The sequence below is a fragment of the Echinops telfairi genome, unplaced genomic scaffold (genome assembly GCF_000313985.2).
Source record: "Echinops telfairi isolate 266 unplaced genomic scaffold, ASM31398v2 ScPeMD7_7424;HRSCAF=8462, whole genome shotgun sequence".
Taxonomy (NCBI): Eukaryota; Metazoa; Chordata; class Mammalia; order Afrosoricida; family Tenrecidae; genus Echinops; species Echinops telfairi.
Genome location: NW_022111324.1, coordinates 51,939,471 through 51,958,825, shown reverse-complemented (window position 1 = coordinate 51,958,825; position 19,355 = coordinate 51,939,471). Strand labels below are relative to the sequence as shown.

Below are 19,355 nucleotides of genomic sequence, written 5' to 3'. Positions count from 1 at the left end.
GCATGACCGCCCCCAGGTGTGAACGCAGGGGAGCGCGGGCACCTGCCTGGCAGGTCTCTGCAGCAGCTAGGTCAGGGCTTGGGTGTGCAGAGAGGACATACCCTCACTGGCGCCCCCTGGGGACAGGCTTCCTGCACTTGCCCACAGCCCAGACAGGAGGTCTCACCCCTAGTGTGCAGCCAGTAACCCCTAGAGGTGCCAAGGGCCCAACGTACGTGTCTTGGACTACGATGTACTGATGGGGGATGAGTCCATCGATGCCGTTGTGCCGGCCCTCCCACCAGTCGTCGGAAGCCCGCTGGTACAGCAGCAGTGATGCCCCCTTCTTGAAGGACAGCTCTCTGGCGGTGCGGCCCACGTAGTCAAACTTGGCAATGGCCTCGATGGGCTCGCACTCTGAGAGAGAAGCAAACACGCGTAGTTGGGACCCAGGGGAAAGCCCAAGCAGATGGATTGACAGTGGTGGGCAGGGGGCCTAGTGTGAAAAATAAGCAGGGGAGGGTCTGGGAAGCAGGCCTTTCAGCCACTGCTGAAAGGGGGCACTTACATCCTCCCTGCTGCTCTTGCTCCTTCGGGTCCCTCCACCTGCAAAGCCTTCCTCTCATCTACCTGAGGACACACGTTGAGACACTAAAACTTCACCTACTCGTCTCTAGTAACTTCTCTGGGATTTCCCATAGCTCTTCACACCCACTTCAATCATAGCAATTGTCACACTGCATTCTTAGGCATTGTTTCTTTTCTGGGTCTAAAACAATTCTATTAACTAAAGACAAAGTATCATCATGCAGTTTAAATAATCGATTTCTGTGTCCTGGGTAAGAGATGAGGCTTTCTCCTCTTGTTAAAGAGTTACAGGCTCGGAAGCCCATGGGAGCAGTTCTCTCCTGTCCTGTAGGGTCACTATGAGTTGGAATTGACTTCATGTTCCTGAGTGAGAATTTGTGTCCAATCCTCCAGTAGAACATGAACTTTCAGCCTTGGGGCAGGGAAAATAATTTGCCTGGTCAACTATTCAAAGAGTAAAGTATGGGGATATATTTTTTGACTAATAAGGGGGGAAATATGGAAGGAAGTGATTTGGAAAATTAAAATGTAGGGCATTTCACTTTTGTGGGCATATTTGTCTCATTTGTAAAGAGAACAAAATTGCCTATCTTACATTTCTGCTATGAGGAGTCAGTTAATTGTAGTTTGTAAAAGTGCTTAAACCAGCCTGGCCCAGAGTGAGCATGGCCATGTGGGGCCACTCACCGTTGCTACGATTATCAGGGTCTCTTCTAGGTGGAGAGACGTCAGGATGAGACGGGGCTCACAGAAGCCTGGCCCCCAAGGTGCACTCCATGAAAGAGAACAGTGGTGTATCTGACTAATTGTGGGGCACTGTCCATGGCTTGCTCGGCAGACCTTCTAGGTACCAGGAAAGAAAGGCTGCTAAGAAACAAACGGTGTCCGGATAGCCCTGGCTGGTGGTCCACCCTCTGAGCCAGCAAGGCTGGAGGCTGCTCTCAATAGGAGCAGACCAGAGAACGGGAGGGAGCCTCAGTTTTAGAAACTAAAACCACACCCCCATCGGGTCGACGCTCACTCACTGTAACCTTACAGGACAGGTCAGAACTGCCCCTGTGGGTTTCCGAGATGCCATTCTTTGCCAGTGTAAAAAGCCTGGTCTTTCTCCCACAGAGCTGCTGATGGTTTCCAACTGCTGTCCTTGAAGTGAGCCACCCAACTTGGGACCGAGGTCCCTCAGCTTTTGAGACCTGTCTAAATATTCCAATCTCTGTCTGTTAAACTTTGGGTCTGTGACGCGACTTTACTGGATTTCAGTTTTTCTCAGCTTTGACAGTAAGGGCCTATTGTGATGATTGATATATTTATATACTCCCCGGCAGGGCCAGGCACAATGTAGGACTTAACCCAAAATTGATTTTCTAAGTTCATTTACATCCTCCCCACCCCTTTCCAAAAGGTGGTAAATGGTCAGACAGGCCCTTCTGACACCAGGACTGAAATGAGCAGCGTGGACCCATCCTCTCAACCCCTCCTTTACAAGCCGGCCTGGGATGGCAGAGTTCTCGGCAAGGGTCTTGTTCGGGTGCCCAGAACATTCTGAGGCCCCTTGTCAGCTGCTGACATTTCCAGTGCCCAAGCGATCCAGGAATGGAGGTGGGAATTTCTGGAAGAAGGGCAGATTATGCTGGCTGACAGGCCCTACTAAACCATGGGTACTGCCCAGGGGCCTGCAACAACAGCCGAGCATTCCACCTCCGCGAATACCCCGCCGGGTGGCTCAGCACCCCTATCCCTGCCTGCTGGGAAGGGTCAGCTCTTCCCGTGGGCAGCCGGGAAGGCGTGTGGTTTCTGCATTCTGATTCCTGCCCCTCACTGCCTTCCGGTGGGTTCTTGGCAGCAAACCTCTCTATTCCCCAGGCAACTGCTTTTCAAGTGAGCTCTCCTTTCGCTTCCAGCGACCTGCCTGGAGCTTTGGTATCATGCTGGTGGTGGGTGAGACAGGGAGCGGAGAGGCGAACGAGTGGCTGGTAGTTGGAGCTGGAAGGTGGAGGAGCTCCAGAGCCTAGCTCCTCCTCTAGGACAGGGGACATTCTCCAGCTATCTGGGAAGGAAGGCTGTCTCTCCTAGGAGGGGAAGGAATGGAGGGGAGAAGGTACAGGGTTACTGAGCCCTCCTTCTGCCTGTCCGAAGGGCAGAAGCTCTGGAGACAGAAGCTCCGTGTCACTGATCCTGACCAGGAATCGGGGCTCATACCGTCATCGCTCATGTGGTGTTCCGTAGTCACATCCTGGGTTGAGTCTTCGGCCGAGGTAGTCTCTCCCTGAGGGCCATCACTGCAAGAGGAGCAGGAGTGCCAAGATGGACATGAGGGCTTAGCTCATAGAACTCCCGCCTCCCTTTCACACAGCCTCCTGGGAGCAAGGGCCTGGAATCCATCTATGGCCGCAAAACCCTGAGTGCATACAATGGGACAATGCTTACAATGGAATATAAGGTTCCGGAGCCTCTCTGGTCTAGTATTTCCAGACACAAAAGCTACCGGAGACTGCCTGGGCCTTAACCTATCTTGAGACACAGGGAAGAGGGTCCTTTTGAACTTACACAGTGAGTTCATTAGAGGAACACAGAACAACACTGCTCCTCAGGTGGGGAGCTGCCTGCACTGACAGGGATGTGTTGGAGGCCGACTCCCTGGCTGCTAAGAAGGAAGGAGGGCAGGAGACACTGGGCTACAGCATCAGCTCCGACTGGACCCCCGAACCAACTGGGGCTCTTCGTGGCTGTGGGGCCCTGGGCAAGTCACGTCACTTTGTAAGCCTCAGCTGCCTCGTACAGCAATGGAGGAGAGTAATCTCTACACCCCACCGGGTGGTGTGAGGAAGCAAAGGAAGGCCGAGTAAGGAGCTGGGCATGGAGGAGGCTTTCAATAAGGGTCTCTCCTTTCCCAGCTTGCTCAAGCTCCATGCTACTGTGGGTGTGGCTTAGCTCTCTCCGGGGACAGGGTGGGGGTGAGTCAGGAGGCTGGGTGGGAGCAATAGAAGGAAGAAGACTGAAAGGGAGCAGGGGTGGAGGTCGAGCCAAGTTCAAAGAACAAAGCAGAGGATCGAGTCTGAAGCTACCAGCAAGGAGAATTAGGACGAGCTTGGAATGTGATTAGGAAAGTGGTTTCAGCCTCTGCTCTTCTGGCTCTGGGACATTAAAGCATGGGGGGAGTGGGGGAGCAAGAGGGTCTTACTTCCCAAGAAAACCCTTCCTCATTCTTAAAATAGCCTTCTCTGGCAGTAGGGAGGGATAAGAAAGTCTTTCCCTGTAGTTTTATGGACATTCCCCCTCCCCTCCTGCCTTTCACCCTCAAGCCTAGCCTCACTGCCTCCATCTTTAGCCTCACAGCCCTGCCCTCTCCATGGGATGGGTCCTGCAGGCCTAGGAAGTTCCTCGGAGACCAAGTAGCCAGCTCAGAAGTCACTCCATATGGACTTAGTCCAAGGAGGTCCCCCAGATGTCAGAGAACATTCTGGAAGAGCATCAGTAAGGATTCATCTGAGTCCAACAACATGGACATACTTTCTACTATGTTCTGGGTCTGGTGAGCCGCCGGGGAGAGTGGTGACCCTCTGGAGACCCTCGGGTGCTCAGACCGCACAGGGGCAGGCCCACTTTCTTCCAGGGTGATGAGGGATTCCCACGGGCATTCACTAGGCCAGTGTTCTCAAACTTGCAGGGCCAGCAGAGTCCCTGGGAGGGCTTATTAAAAACCCATCCTATCATGCAGCCTTTGGGTTTGACCCAGCAGGTCTAGGTGCAGCCGGGCTGATGCTGCTGGTCCACGGGGCCCCTGGTGAAAAATCGCCACTCTGGAGACCAATCCGACCCCTGGGGCAGTTCTCTTCTGAACCACAGGGGTGCTGTGAATGCCCACAAAACGACAGTTGACAAAATTTCCAGGAGTACACTCTGGAAGAGAGCAACTCAAGATTGTGTTGAAATTGAGGTTTTGTAAGAAACAGAAAATAACAGCCACAAAGGCGCTATCTTTAACCTGAACCATAACCCAAACTCCAACAGGAGACCAAGACCGGGGCTTAGACCTAAGCCTAAACCTAAACCTTAATCCTAACATTAGACCCAGCCTGGGCCAAGACTTAGTCTAACCATTAAATTCCCAACCCTACTCATAACCTTTATCCTAAACCTAAATTTAACCCAAATGAAGAACAAGCCTGAGTGCTAGCCTTAGCCCACCCTCTAACTCTAAACCTAACATTAAGCCCAACCAGAACATTACCAGTGGACCAAGTTCTAGGCCAAACCTTGACTAATCTCTAATGTTAAGCCTAATCTTAATCCTTAACTCTAACCAGTAACTGTAACCTACACTAACCCTAACACTCACAACAAATCCCAATACATGTCATAAACATCAACCTTAAAACCAAAGCCGATCCCTAACCCTAGCACTGCACCAGGCCCTAGTCCAACCCCTTACTTTAACCTGTAAACCTATGCCTAAACCCTAACCCGAAACAACAAAAGAGACAATTCAACTAGCTTTAAGGTCCTTTCTAGCCCTAAACCCTTAATCTTCTTCCAGCCCACAATCTCAGTCCAGCCACATCTCGCAGGCTCACCAACACCTGAGCTCTCAGAGCAGACCACCAGCAGGTGACCCCAGAAAGCTGGGTCCCAGTTTCAGGCAGGCTTGCAGGCTGGTCAGGGTAAAGAATGGAGGCTGCCTCTCCTCTCTACTGCTGTGGGGGTCAAGCAGTCTGGTTGCTCTGGCCACCCCTGGGCTCGGAGTGACCCTCCTTCCCCTTCGTGACTTCACTCGTCTTCTCAAAAAGGCAGAGAGGAGTGAAGCCTTCAGGGTGGGCATGTGTCTAGCGGTCCTATTGTCTGCTCATCCTCCAGCAGGCACTCCTGATTCTTGGGTGCTCCTGGCCTGAGGTCCAGGCTGCAGTCGATGCATTCCCTGACGGACCACGTGGTCTTTCCAGAGGCTGCGAAGAAGTCTGGGGGGCGGCCAACAGTGTGTGGAGGGCACCTTGGCAAACGCTGGAGAGAGGTGCTCCCTGTCCCCTATCCGGAAGCCACAGTCCCCTGGGGCTTCACTGGTCCCCTGGGCTGGAGGACATGGCCCCAGGGCTCTACCCTACGGACTTACCGGCCAGAAGCCTGTGGTGGTTTGCTATTTGGGAAGCGGAGGGAGTAGACTTTCCATCCAACTTTAAGAGCGAGCTAGAGCAGGAATTGGGTCTGCTGTTCCAAAGCTTCTACATGTCCCATCCCACATGCAAGGGGGGAACCCAGCTCTCTGGGGCACATGCACAAGGGCAGTTCGCTGGGGCTTCGCAGCCTGTAGGCCAAGACCAACAAGCTCCTGGGTCACCACCAACCATCTGTCAGTGACAAAAAACTCTCTCTCCACGCTGACAGGCCAAACTCTGACCCAGATGCCGGGCTCTGCAACAGAGTAGGGAACAATCCCGAGGCCTCATTCATCCCATGTTCACAGACACCCAAGCATGGTGCTCTTCGCTCCCGAGTGGGAGGCCCTTCGGTGGCAGTCAGGGAGACGTGTGGACTAATTGGCTTCTAATTAAGAGAGCAACCTCCCCTGTCCTCCCTACCTCCGCAGATAGCAACAGGCTGGCAGAATGGGTTCCAGACATTGAATTGAGACAGAATCAGATTTGAGTTGGCTTATGCTTCTGGCTTGGGGGGTGTGGTCGAGGGAAGGGACATTAGGGAGTCAGAGAGAGAGAGGGGGGCAGGTGCTTTGTGGTGGGCGGGCAAGGACACTGTAGGTGCTATCCTGGGGGACCAGGGTGTCTTGAACTAAGGTTGAAATCCCTGCCACTGGGGTGGCCCCAAAAGATGATGTCACAGCCCCTTTCTGGGTCACAGTGTAAAGCGAAAACAGTGAACCTGTAGACAAAGACATGCTCCACTGATCTTAGATCTCCGTTCCCAGCTGCAGCCCTGCAAAACCTGGTCCCATCACGTGCAGTCTCCTTTCAGAGCAAGGCTGTGTCTAACTGGCCCGAAAGAAGACTTCTCCTCCTTTCTCCTCAACGAAGGCGGAAGTCACTCTCGTCTCACCCGCTCACAGCCAGGAAATGCGGGCTCCTATCTGAGTTTTTCACAGTCAGAGCACAGTGCCCTGGGACCAACGGCCTCTCCTCTACCCAACCTAGCACACGGCGGGGCCAGAGACTCTCCTGGCTGAGGAACAGAGGTTCACCGACCAGCTCTCTAGACAGATGTCCCCCTCTGGGGATGACTGGCCTTCCCATTATGCTGTTGTGTCCTCTTTGACAAATGGCCCCTCACCACTCGAAGCTCACCAAAGACAGGGGGTGGTAGGGAGTGGCGCTTGGCTGGTCGTGTCAAGGTGACGACTGTGTACCCTACACCACCCTCCCTGGCAGCCTGAGAGCCTGTGTGTGTGTGGGGGGGGGGGGGGCCTGGGTGTTCTCCTTTGGTTTTCGCAAGGCCATCTGGCCCCAGCGTGTGCTGGCACCTCCCGCCCCTCCTCCACCCTTACCAGCAATCCTCCGTGCTTCCTCCTCTGCTGTAGACAGGGCCCTCCAGCTCCCTGGGGTTCTGGAAGATGTTCTCGTGCTGCATGATGATGGTTTTGATGAGCTCGTTCACGTGGGCTTGGCAGGACACCTGGTCGTGGCCCTCAGGCACTGACATCAGAGAGGGCCCGAAGCAGATGGCCAGGTTGTAGGGGTCCATCATGTTCTCCTCACTGAACTGTGATAAGCTGGAGGAGAAGGGGGTCGGCAAGCTGCAGTGCGCTGCACCGACGCCCAGAAAGCACCATCACAGGAGCTGCTGCCCAGAGCAGAAGCACAAGCTCCACGCGTTGCCACCTGCCATCCGGCTGCCAGGGCCCTTCCAGAGAGCAGAGCTGGGGAGGGGGCATGACTACCTTAGTGGTCAGTCAGGATCCAGGTAAAGGCACAGACTCCGGGCCACTCCAGCCCCCTCCCCTTCCTAACCCCCCTGACCACCACATCTGGGGCCTCTTCCACCAAATCTACTCTGCCTTGAGGAGACCCCCCTCTATTCCAAAGCTTCCTCCTGAGAATGTGATCAGGCAGGTGGGGTTCCCCCAGCTGCCCAGGTGATGATGTGGTCAGAGGTCAGAGGCCACAATGTGGAATTGTGGAGTGGGTTTGGTCACTCCTAGCAAAATAACCACATTAAATTCTGTCCAAGGCTCAGAGGTCAGAGGCCACAATGTGGAATTGTGGAGTGGATTTGGTCAGTCCTAGCAAAATAACCACATTAAATTCTGTCCAAGGCTCTAGACTTATTTAGAAATAATAATAATAATTAAAAGACCCAACCAATTAGCTTCTGCATACCATCAGGCCAGTGAGGTCTTTCTGGCAGAGCAAACGCGGTTGCACTTCAGTCCCCGAATACCTTCTTCTACTGCGACGTGTAGGATTCGGCAGGAGGAGGTCAGAGTGCTGCTCAGCTCCTCCTGGATTCTGACTAACTTCATTATGGGCTATTTGTTTTGTTCTGGGAACTCTTCCTTCCGTGCTAGCCGCTGCTTCAGCCACACCTCCAAGCTGCCCTTCAACGAGCCCCTGCAGCTACTGAGCCAGGCGCTGAGGGCTGCCTCGGCTCTAGACCCATTCTCCCACTGGGCCTCAGAGCTGTCTGCCTTGCTCAGGAGTTCTGCCTCATGCATGGGGGGCAGCAGCAGGAGGGAGGCCTCCACATCTGATCCTGCCAGGCCCGGGGCGAACCCAGTGCTTCTTGCTGCTGAGCTACAAGATTGAGGTTTAGCAGTCTTCACCTCCATGGTGGTCCTTCGGGACTGGGCAAAAATTCCTTTCTGGTGTAGCCCCAAGTTCAGACTCCAGTGACTGGGCTGCTCTCTCCACTGCAGTGGGCCTCTCCTCCCTTGGGGATTCTGACATCCTGACCCTGTCCTTCTAGACCAGAGCCAGAAAACTTTTGGGGCAGAAGATTGAATCCTGTCCTCACAATTTAAAGATGCCTCGGGAGCTAGCAATGTATTTTTACAAATGAAATCACCATTATCTGAATAATATCCTTTAAAAATTTCCCAAGTGAAACTATGACAGCTTTATTTTCATCCTTCAAGTTTACTTCAGATCCATGGACGGCTCTCGAGCAGCAGGCTGCCGCCCCACGCTCTGACCATCACTGCGGGGTGTGAGTGACGGGCACGTGGGGAGAGGGTTGAGTCGCTGCTGAGTAGGACTAGAACACAGGTAGGAGAGGCCTGCGATGGCTGAGTTCAGTGGCTGGGTTGCATCACAGGATTCGGCAAAGATCTAATTTTACAATCCTGGCTCCTCGGTTAAAAGGGAGCTGTGATTTTAAAAGGCTGGGGGTGGGTTATTTCCATTTGATTCCTTGGTCAAATGAAATCTGGAGAGAGATGAATTTTGGTCACTTCAGGAGGGACAACTGAGGGAGGAGATGCCACAAGGCTTTGGTTCCAAATCTCAGAGTGGTCGGTTCCCAAAACTGTGGAAGGACACGGATGAAGGAGGCTCCTGTTTCTTTAACGTGACCTGATACTATGCTGGTTGAACATGGAAGAAAATCAGTGATTCCTGGGAAGCCAGAGGGCCGAGGGGAAACAAAGTCTGGCCCTGAGACTCATGCCAAAATGTTGCAAAAGTTGAGAAGCCGCTAAGCCAAGAAGGGTCAGGCCCCTCGTCCTTGGTGGACACAGTGGCAGTGCCGGGGGAAGACAGCTTCGTGGCCTGTGGGCGCACAGGCCAGGCTCCTTTTCTTACTCTCACCCATGCCCAGACCAGGGCTCCTGCTCTCTTCCCACCTGCAAGGCAATCGCCAAACTGCAGGGGCCACAGCAGGTGGGGACCATGGGCTCCTTACAAGTTGGCCAGAACCTTGGGAACCCTGCCCCTGGAAAAGCCACGCCGCACAAGGCCTGTCGCCCTCCAGCAGAAGCTGCTCTCAGCCTATAATGTGCATACTGATAGTAGCACCCTCTTAAAAATGGTGTGTGTGGGCGCGGAGTGGGGGGAGGGAAGCTTGCCTTCTACACATGCTGTCTCCTCTAAGCATTGTCCTAAATTTGACTCACTTGCTGAGTCAAGCTAAAAGGTCCAACTGATGTAGGGTCACGATGAAATGCCCTCGTGCCAGTGGGGTGTGGGTTTCTGGGCACCTGTTGGGAGCACAGGTGTTTGGGGGCAGCGAGAGAATCAGGACTGGGGAGTCGGGGGGAACCTGTTTCATCACCAGGTACTTTTTTAGACTTCAGGGATGTGTATTTGTCTCCTTGGCTAATTAAGAAAACCATAAACACCGCAAAGACCCCCGAGTTAGGCAGACCCGCTCCACGGCTCCGTTCTAGCCTCCTCACTGCTCCGTCATAAAACATGGCATTGCAGGCACTCCCCTTCAAGGCTGGTCTCAGGATTAACGGAGTGACCCGTCACACAGCATTTAGCCTAGAGCAGTGGTTCTCCGTCTTCCTGATGCCGTGACCCTTTAATACAGTTCTTCATGTGTTAGGGACCCCCAACCATAAAATTATTTTCATTGCTACTTCATCACTGTCATTTTGAATCGGGTGACCCCTGTGAAAGGGCCGTTAAACCCCCAAAGGAGTTGCGACCCACAAGATGAGAACCGCTGGCCTAGTTCCTAGCACATAGGTGGTTGAAAACCTTTGCCCTGTTAATCTATAATATCCTGATCTGACCTTGAAGCGGGATCCTGGGCTGTAGGCAGGTGAAGAAAGGCGCTTCGGCAGTGACGAGTTTACAGTGATCTGCCTCTCTGTTCCCCCCTGATAGGCATTCATAAGCCGAGGGCTCTGGCCCCTCAAATCAAAACCATCAATCCTCAAGGAGCACGCTACCCTTTGGACAGGCTGTTTTAAATACATGACATCTCACTTAAAAACTTTCAACCTCCTGGACCCCAGGGGTTTGCTTTGGCTACAAGCAGCAGGCTCAGGGTGAGCTATTATGCAGCCGAGTTGATCTGAGCTTGGAAAGGATGAAGAGAAATGGTATCATTCGCCAAGACCTTGGTTGAAACCTATGGAGGAAGCCTTCATGGCTTTCCCAGGGGAGACCTACCTTCCCTCTCTGAGCTATGCTACAGCACCTTCAAGGAGCCCTGCAGGTGTGCTGGGCTGCTCAGCGGGCTGCCAAGTGAAAGGCCAGAGGTTCGACCCCACTAGCTGCTCGGAGGGAGGGCAACAGTCAGCTTCTGTAGAGTCACAGCCTCTGACACCCTAGGGAGCAGCCCCCTGTCCTCCAGGGTCGCTGAGTTAGCATCGGGTGGACAGCAGTAGGTCTTACAGCATGTCCTCCTCCTCAGAGGCCCCAGAGTTCCCTTCCTGAGAGACAGGCAGGAAAGGTCATTCTGGTCAACTCTCAGATGGCCCTTCCAAGGCTTTCCCCAACTCCCTTTCCCATTATGCCACCGTCACTCATTTTCCAGGCTCTCCATCTCTAACGGTTAACCTCCCACCCGGTACAGCCTGTTCCACCCTCTCCCACCAGGTCCCTGGGGTCGCTTTAGCATATGCCCTTGCTCTCTCCCCCAGCACTGGGCTTTCCTTCTGCGGCCATGCAAGTGTGTAGCAATCCCTCCCACCTTAGCGCAACACTCTCCTCTCAGATCCCGCCCCCTCCACTCCCTGTCCCTCTGCCCATGCCACTCTGCTGCCGCTCCTTTTCGTGGGCTGACTGGTCTTGAAACACTTCCTCTCCAAGGTTTCCTTTCCTCTGACCCACTGCCCACTGTCGCTCAGCGAGGCCTACTCTGACAATGGCCTCTGACGAGCAGATCCCCCTCCCTGCCTCTGGTGTTCTCCACCACCCCCGCCCCACTTCACTTTTTTGTACATATGTATGTGCACCCATTTACGCCGTCTGTCTTCTTCAATAGGATACACCTCCAAGAGGACACAGCCCCTCAGTGTGGTGCCCTAATCTACGGCCGCCAACAGCCTACACAGCGCCTGGCACACTGTGGCTGGTGCTGTGTGCTGCCACGTCCATCTTGACTCCCAGTAAGTCTAGAGGAGTGAGCAGAACTGCCCCACGGGGTTTCCCAGGCTGCAGTCTCTGCGGGAGCAGATTGCCCAGCCCCCCTCCTGCAGTGCCACTGAGAGGTTCGAGTACATGCTATAATAGGGAGGTGTCAAATCAACCAATGAATTTACAGGAGCACCAGGGAGTCTCCAGGACAACCGGATGCACTTCTCCTCGCCCAGCTGCACAGGGTTCTGTGTGGAAGGCCCACAGAGGTTCTTTTTCAACCAGGTGTCCCTTGGAGATTGGGGCGATGCGGCGATGGGCAGGGTTCACCATCAAAGACAGGCGTGACGATTGACTGCATTCACTGTGGACGGAACGTGAGGCCTGCAGTGGTGCTCTAAGACTGTGTTACAACAAGGATTCTGATTTGGCAGGTCTTCTTGTGCAGCAGGGGCTGCGAGCATGCACTGCCCGCACTCCCCTGATGTCTGAGGGCCTCACTGGATCGGCAAGAGGGTAAGCCAGTTCTCATCAGTCGACTGCAACTCCCGGAGACTTCAGGTGTGCTGAACTAGAGGGGAGCTCTGGGGGCTTCCTGGGGCGGGGCTTTTCAAAGGCAGAACACCAGGCCTTTCTGCCGAGACATGTTTGGGTGGGCTCAAACTCAGCGACGCAGCAGAGTCTGGTCACTGTTTGCACCTCCCAGGGGCTCCAGCAAGGGACTGGCAGACCACATCATTTGGCATCTGAAGAAGTCTGGTCTCAAAAGGCAAACCTAGAGTCAGCTGCAGTAAAGGGGTGGGGGGAGGGGAGTCCCCTACACTTTGATGGGGGCAGAAAATTGCTGGCTAGGACACATACTGTGGTATGCAGCCTACCAATCAATGAGGACCCCATGATTTCCTGGCATTCACACTCATAATTCACTTCCCCGGTTGCGCGCTGTGTTGGTGAAGACTGTGCAGCGGAGGCTGTCTCTGAGACTAGGTTATAAAAAGACTGTGGCTTCTGTCTTGCTGGCTCAGAGGGAGACAGCTGTCAGGCTGTGAGCAGCTCTGTGGAGAGGTCCATGTGGAGAGGAATGAAAAGAAGCCTCTGGTCAGCACTCAGCCAGGGAAACTGAGGCTCGTGGTCTAAAACCCACTAGAAATGGAATCCTGCCCATGACCACGTGAGTGAGCCAAAGGTAGACCCTCTTCTGGTCAAGCCTCCAGATGAGGTTCTGGTCAGCACCCTCACTGCAGGCCTAGGAGACCTAGAGCCCAAGGCCCCAGGTAAGCCACCCCTGGGTTTCCAGCCCACAGAAATGTGAGCTAAGAGATGCTGTTGTCTAAGTTGCCAAATACCCAGCAGCCAATAACAACCAGCACTGCCAGGAAGGGAACTGAACTGTCCACAAGGCCGGGGGCCAGGCAGGCTTTTCCCAAGGTTCCTTGAGGTGAGGGTGCAGACAGCCCAGGGGCCATAGCGAGGCAGAAAACACCCGGAGCCCAGACCGACCGACAGAGGGGTCCTGAAAGAGGGTCTCCACGGGAGCCACCCGCTAACCATCCTTTACCTGTCAGCCATGCCCACGCATTACCTGGCACCCCCCCACAGAGCTGCCCTTCTTCACCATCTGCCCCCCACGTTCTACTCATTATCTCGGGAAACGCTGCGACTGTCAATGCTGCTCGACTGAGCAAAGGAATCTCTCCAGTGAAACACCCTGACAGGCAGAGCAGCCTTTTAAAATTTTCATTAGGGGAAATAAGTAGACAAAATAATACACAAAGATCCTAATTCGAGCTAGAGCAAGTCCCACATCTTCTTCAAGAGTGGCTGTCATCTCCGGCTCAACAGACACTCGCTCTATGTGCCCCACCCCGACCCCCACCCCCACCCCCACCCCTGGTGGCACTACAGAAATGTGGGGGAGAGCATCAGGCCACTGGGTTCACATACAGGCACCCCACGAGCTCCCTGCCCCCTCACCTGCTTGCCCCTGAACACCATGCTTCTTGCTCAGGGCCAAGAGAAAGGACTCACTTTGAGGGCATGTGTTGCCCAGAAAGGAGAGGCAGGCTAGAGGTCAGAGGTCAACTTCGGAGTAATTACACCAGCCTAAACAGGCTTGCATGTGAACAGCCTGTGCCAGCCATAAACCCAAACCCAAACTCACTGGTAGTAAGTCCTTGCCGTTGCATAGTGACCCTGTAGGACAGGGTAGAACCATCCCTGTGCGTTTCTGAGACTGTCCCTCTTTACCAAGCCAGCTGGAGTGCTGAGCTGGGGACCAGGTTACCCAGTGAGCATGTGCGCCAGGCTGAGGAGGCAGCCTGTAGTGGCAGGGCCAGCAACAAACCAGGGAAGTGGTGGTGCGTATTCCAGAAAGGTTTCAGGCAGGGACAATACCTCAGCTAACAGCTCCTCTAACACCTCCGCTCCAGCTCTCTTCCCTGAGTGCCTATGTTCAACTGCCTGCTTCAACTCTCCACTTCCCGTCTGACCTGGAGCACCACCGAGCGCAGCCACATGGGTAATTTGTCGATTCCTTCCTCTGTGTCTTGTCTATGGCACCACTACTTCCTTGTGGCTTATGCCAAAAATGTCAAAGTACACCAACCTTCACTTCTCAATTTTGTCCTGACAATTCCATGTTCCAAGACCCCCAATCTGACTGCTTCTCCCCACCTCCGCCCTTCCCCGGTCTAAGCTACTCACGCCCAGTCTAGACACTGCAAAGCCTCTCACCAGGTACCTTGCTCCTCTTCCTGAGCCTCTGCAGGAGCAGCGCAAGGGTGCCAACAAACATAAACTGGATCACAACTTCCTTTTGTCTAAAACCTCCCAAGTACTTCTAGTGTCCACACCCCTTCTCTGGTCTGGACAGGGAGCACTGGTGGCTCTGGGGTGAGGGGTTCGGCTGCGAACCCAAGGTGGGTGATTCGAATTCATTTCCTGCAGCCTGCAGCTCAGGGAGCTCTCAGGTCTTCTCTGACGGCCCGTCCCACGTCGCGCTACTTCCTTGCAGCCCTGGCCTTCAGGCTGACTTCTAGCCTCAGCCCCCTTCTGTCTTTTTCTTTAAAGTACCTATTACCACCGGACATGGCTGTGACTATCTGTCTCGTCCCCTGAGGTAAACTCTGCAGTGCTGGTGTTCGTCTCTGGCTGTCCAGTGTACATCCTTGCAGCCTAGAGCATGCTCTCGGCAGGCCAGCACACAGTACATGTTCAGTAGTGATCTGCTGGGTCCTTATGTCAACTTCCAGGAGCCAACACTAAGGCTGGCTGGGGAAGCTACTCACTGGTTGAGGAAAGCAAAGAGGTATCTCATGACGATCAGCGTGGTCTTGGGCAGGGCCAGGAGGGCTTTCCGGATGTGCAGCGCTCTCTCCTGCAAGTTGTCCATGGCTGAAAGAAGGAAGCCACACGTTATCCTCCCACCTCTGTAGTCAGAAATCAGAAATCACTTGCTCATGGCAGGTGGAACCCTGAGAGCGCGCGTGCTGGGGAAGGCCGCACTGTGAAAGGGGCTTTGTCCTTGTGACCGCAGATGGGGCTTCTGAGACAGGCACACGCTGAACTCTGGGCTTACCAACGCGGGGCCTAAGGCAAAAATATGCGCCATGGAAGCAGAAGGGCTGGGATGCGCCCCATCTCACTTACTACTCTCTCACTCAAGCAAGCAGACAAGGAACTGACCCAAAGCTTGCTAGGACTGCGTCAGGTCCAGCCTTGCGGGCCTCCTCAGGGAGGGAGAGGCTGTGCAGGCCCTGCAGGAATCACCTTGCCTTCTGGAGAAGGCTGCTCATCTACAGCGGGAATGAACAGGGCATGTCCAAAGGCAGGAGGTGGCAGGCCCCTGTGAGAACTGCAAAGATGGCCAGACGTCTCCTGACTAGTGGCCTGCAGGGAGGCTTGTGACAGGTATGGCCCTAGGTCTGTGGCCTCCGCCATGGCAGCTCCCTCGCTTCCCCAGGGCGTCACATATACGCTTATCGCCATTTTCCATGCAGGTCTTTACAGGACAGAGAGCTGGGAAGGGTGGATTAGAAGGAGGAGTACCTATCAAGGGGAGAACTAAGTGAGTTATCTGTACTGTCTTTGTGACCCCCCAGAGCAGCTGAAGGCCCACTTCTGTTAAGAACATAAGCAGAGAGATGCAAGTGTTTAATCACTCACGTAACTCTCACAAAGGAGCGAGGCAAACAAACGACCAAACAAGAGAGCACCTCCTGGATGCTCAAGGACCCTTTTCTCCTGGGGTGACTTGGGGGGAACAGGCCAGTACTCATCCTGAGTCAGCGCGGAAAGGCAGGGCCTGGGAAGAAGGCTCTTTGCTTCTTCATTTCAAAGGCCCTGCCCACGCCGGTCTCTGGAGCCATCATTCAAGTGGGGTCTGCTTCCAGAAGGACCCAGTGTTAACCCAAGTTTCCACGGATCACTTTCCACGGAAAACAAATGAGGAGATGTTGCAGTTCAGCATGAGGTAGACTCAATGACCGAGGTAGCTTTATAAGCCCCCATTTTAGTGTTCTCTCAGACTCGCGGCCCCCACTCTGCAGGTCTGGAATGGCACTCAGCCCTGTGGAGGAAGACTCCATCATTGGGGAGCAATAGGGCAGCAGGCGCCCAAAGGCAAAGGTCAGAGGATTAGGAGAGGAGGAGAGCGAATAGGAAACAAGGCTAAGTGGTGTATGCTGAGGGGGTGCAATGGATGTGTTGGGACACAAGGTGGACAGGCTGCTGCATGTGAAACTGACAGTCTGCTCTGTGACCCTGCCTCACAGTTAACAAATGTTTCCTAATGTTACCTAACAGCAAAACGACAAAACGTTAGGGACTGACAGGTGGCTGCAACAATGGCTCAGACATCCCCCTGGTGAAGGTGACGCAGGCCGGCAGGGTTTCCCTCTGCCGCACAGGCTCACGAGGAGCCACCAAACCCCGAGGATGAAGTAGTACAGAGCGCTCTCCCTGGGCAGACACCAGGGTGCGACTTATGCATGTGCAGGGATTTTATTCCTAGAAGACCCCGTGCTCACATGTCTAGCAGGACCCGCCATGCCTTGTGGAAAGCACCGGGCAGGAAATGTCCCCTGCTGGGCTGTCTCCCTCTGTGTCGTGAAAACACAAGCACAAGCCGCAGTATAAAGAACACACATACACAGAGATAGAAGCTTCTGTAATGGACAGAGGGTAACTTTTGTGTGAAGATGGAGGTCTTTGGCTGAAGGAAGATAAACCCCAGAATTTACAGGTAGAGGCAAATCAAAAAGGAAAAAGCCAAGAATCCTATCATGGGACTCTATCTCCCTCCCAACCCCCACCCCCGGCCACTGAGAGATGAGGAAGTGAGGAGGAGGAGGAGGGTAAACTTCCCAGAGGAAAAGGGAGAACATCCCTGAGAAGCTCCACAGAAACCAAGACCCCACGGGAATGTTTCCCTGGGGCTACAGGGTTGGGGGGGAGACGCCCAGAGCTCTGCTCAGAATCTGGTCTGAGGTCCAATGAATACGTACTGACACAGGCGATCAGGTCATGGAAGATGTCCTTGGGGAAGAGAGGGTGTTCCAGCCCCCGGAAGTAAAGCTTCAAGACGCCAGCTATGGAGTCCATGTCATGGTCATTCTGGTCCCCAGCCAGGGGGTCCTCTCCTGGGGATCAACAAAGGCCCCCCCAAACGGAAAGGCAGAGTGAGAAAAGTGAGAAACAGTGAGGATGAGGCAGTGGTGCTCAGGACGAGGGGCCTATTTGCATCTTGTCCCAGCCCATCAGCTCTCTGCCCACCTGGGGTGGGCGATACATCAAAGGTGGCCCCGGGGATGGAGAAGGGACAGAAGAGTCCCTCAGAACCAACTCTTTTGTGCCAATTTTGGGGACATTCCCTGTGCGCTGGGCTGGGACATGGCCTCTGCCTCTCTCACAAGAACCAGAGAGCCAGGCTGGGAGCAGGTCCCTGGGGGAGGAAGAGGAGGCTGGGGAGGGAGCTCTGAGGCCAGCCACAAAGGACACCTCCTTACAGGAGAACGATCACGCTGAGGCTCCCTATGGAAAATTTCATATCAGATGTAATTAGATTTAATGATAGGGCCAACCTCAAATTGAAACTATATATATCCATTACAGTGACGGAAATTGCCAAAGCTTGCCCATTACCTTAATTGCCCACAAGGTAATAAATGGGCTACGATGAACAGGCGCATTAGCCTCAATATTAACTGCCACCAAGGGTTCCGGATGAAGCTGCAAACCGCCCAGCCATCATAGTTAACTTCTTGGGTTTCCCTAGATCATAGCCAGAGGGGGAGGATGCACAGGGCAGCTGGGGTGTGCTCTCGTGGGCTTTCCTGGCACAGGCAGGGGCCAGTGCCTACAAGAGAGCAGGGGCCCGGGCTGAAGGGGGAGGCAAGCTGGCTTGCAAACCTCTAGGGACCCTCATCTTCAGGGTAGGAAAGGCGGGGCCAACGCAGGGGGTGAGAAGGGGGCATGGCAAACGTTTCCTGGATGTTTCCTCACCTCTCTCAAAGGCGTTTTTGATGTCATTCACTTCCACCTGGGATCCCGACACCCGGAAAATCCCTTCATGCTGCAGCCCTGGAGAACAGACAGGGAAACGTGACCCAGGAGAAGGACCAGCAAACTTGCACGGCCAGCTCTGGCCGTCTCTTCCAGCCAGTGTGTCGTTATGCTCCCAGCACATCCAGACCCTCGTCTTCAGGTCAAAGGAGAGCAGTGTGTGCAGGGATGCTGGGAACATCGCTGGGAGGACCACAGGCCCAGAGAAGACACCACATCAGTCATCTAATTATTATTCCCTTTGAGGAGCACGGTGCTGTTGGGTTGTATTTTAACACTGACTGTGAACTGCGTGAAGTTTTACAGAGCAGAGCAGATTTCCATTCAACAACTCAAACAACACATTTTGTTTCACACCGACTGCAATCCCCACAACACAACAAAACGTATTCTTTCCTAACCCCCCAAAAAACTTGACCTTGGGTAAATGCTGTCCTTTTGATCTCAAGAAAATAAAAAATGAACAAAACAGAAAACTCTGCTATTGACTCGCAGTGAGAGGAGACTTGATGTGGCCTCCTGGCGACCCTCCAGGGCAGAGTAGAACTGCCCCTGTGGGTTTCTGAGGCTGGCCCTCTTCATGGGAGTGGCAAGCCTTGTCTTTCTCCAAGGGCTGATTGTTCTAAGGCGTGTGTACTTGATTCCCCGGGTAGAGGTGCTTACACCTGACTTCACTGCTGGCTCCTAGGGAGACAAGTTCCTTCCCTTGCCTTTGCCTCCCTGTTCCCGTCCGAAAAGTGGGAAAGGGGACTCCTACCTGATGCTACCTTGTTTCTCAGGGTCAAGACAGGAAATGAGAGCCTGACAGACAAGGCACCGCTGGGGGAGTTACAAAAGGTCTGAACAATTCTGAGGCTGCTCTACAATGACTGCTTTAGCTGTTTTCATACCCTTTGTTCTAAGGGCCAATGTTGTCACTATTTAATGGAAAACAATGTATGCACATGAGCAAACAAGTAACAGGTACTATTTTCAGGCACTAAGCTTAATACTGCAGCTTTACTGAGACGAAAAACACATGTATGCATGCTACATATGTGGCAGTTACATAATCTCCTGTCAACTTGTGAAGAAGTGGAGTCCAGCCTGTCAATCAGGTTGCAGTGTGATGACCTCATTTGGTGTTGCAAAGGAGATAAACAGCTTACTGGAGGCCACATACACGCTGTTTCATCTTTCTGCTGACAAGACACAAGGAGCTACGCTGATGGAGCCAGAGCCCTGGAGCTGTAGGAGCCCCGTGGAGACTCATGCCAGTGC

The 19,355-nt window shown here is 53.8% G+C and overlaps 1 protein-coding gene across 7 annotated transcripts in view; it reads right to left on the bottom strand.

Moving 5' to 3' along the window:
- Positions 1-19,355, bottom strand: part of SRGAP2 (SLIT-ROBO Rho GTPase activating protein 2) — a 277,777-nt gene that overhangs the window by 10,455 nt on the left and 247,967 nt on the right. For all 7 annotated transcript variants that reach the window (XM_030887788.2, XM_004699842.3, XM_045298319.1 and 4 more), the window contains exons 15-20: positions 18,036-18,113; positions 17,039-17,173; positions 14,822-14,927; positions 7,058-7,282; positions 2,767-2,846; positions 216-396 (exon numbers count right to left, since the gene is read on the bottom strand). In XM_030887788.2, the coding sequence (XP_030743648.1) occupies positions 216-396; positions 2,767-2,846; positions 7,058-7,282; positions 14,822-14,927; positions 17,039-17,173; positions 18,036-18,113 (805 nt within the window). The remainder of the gene's footprint in view (positions 1-215; positions 397-2,766; positions 2,847-7,057; positions 7,283-14,821; positions 14,928-17,038; positions 17,174-18,035; positions 18,114-19,355) is intronic.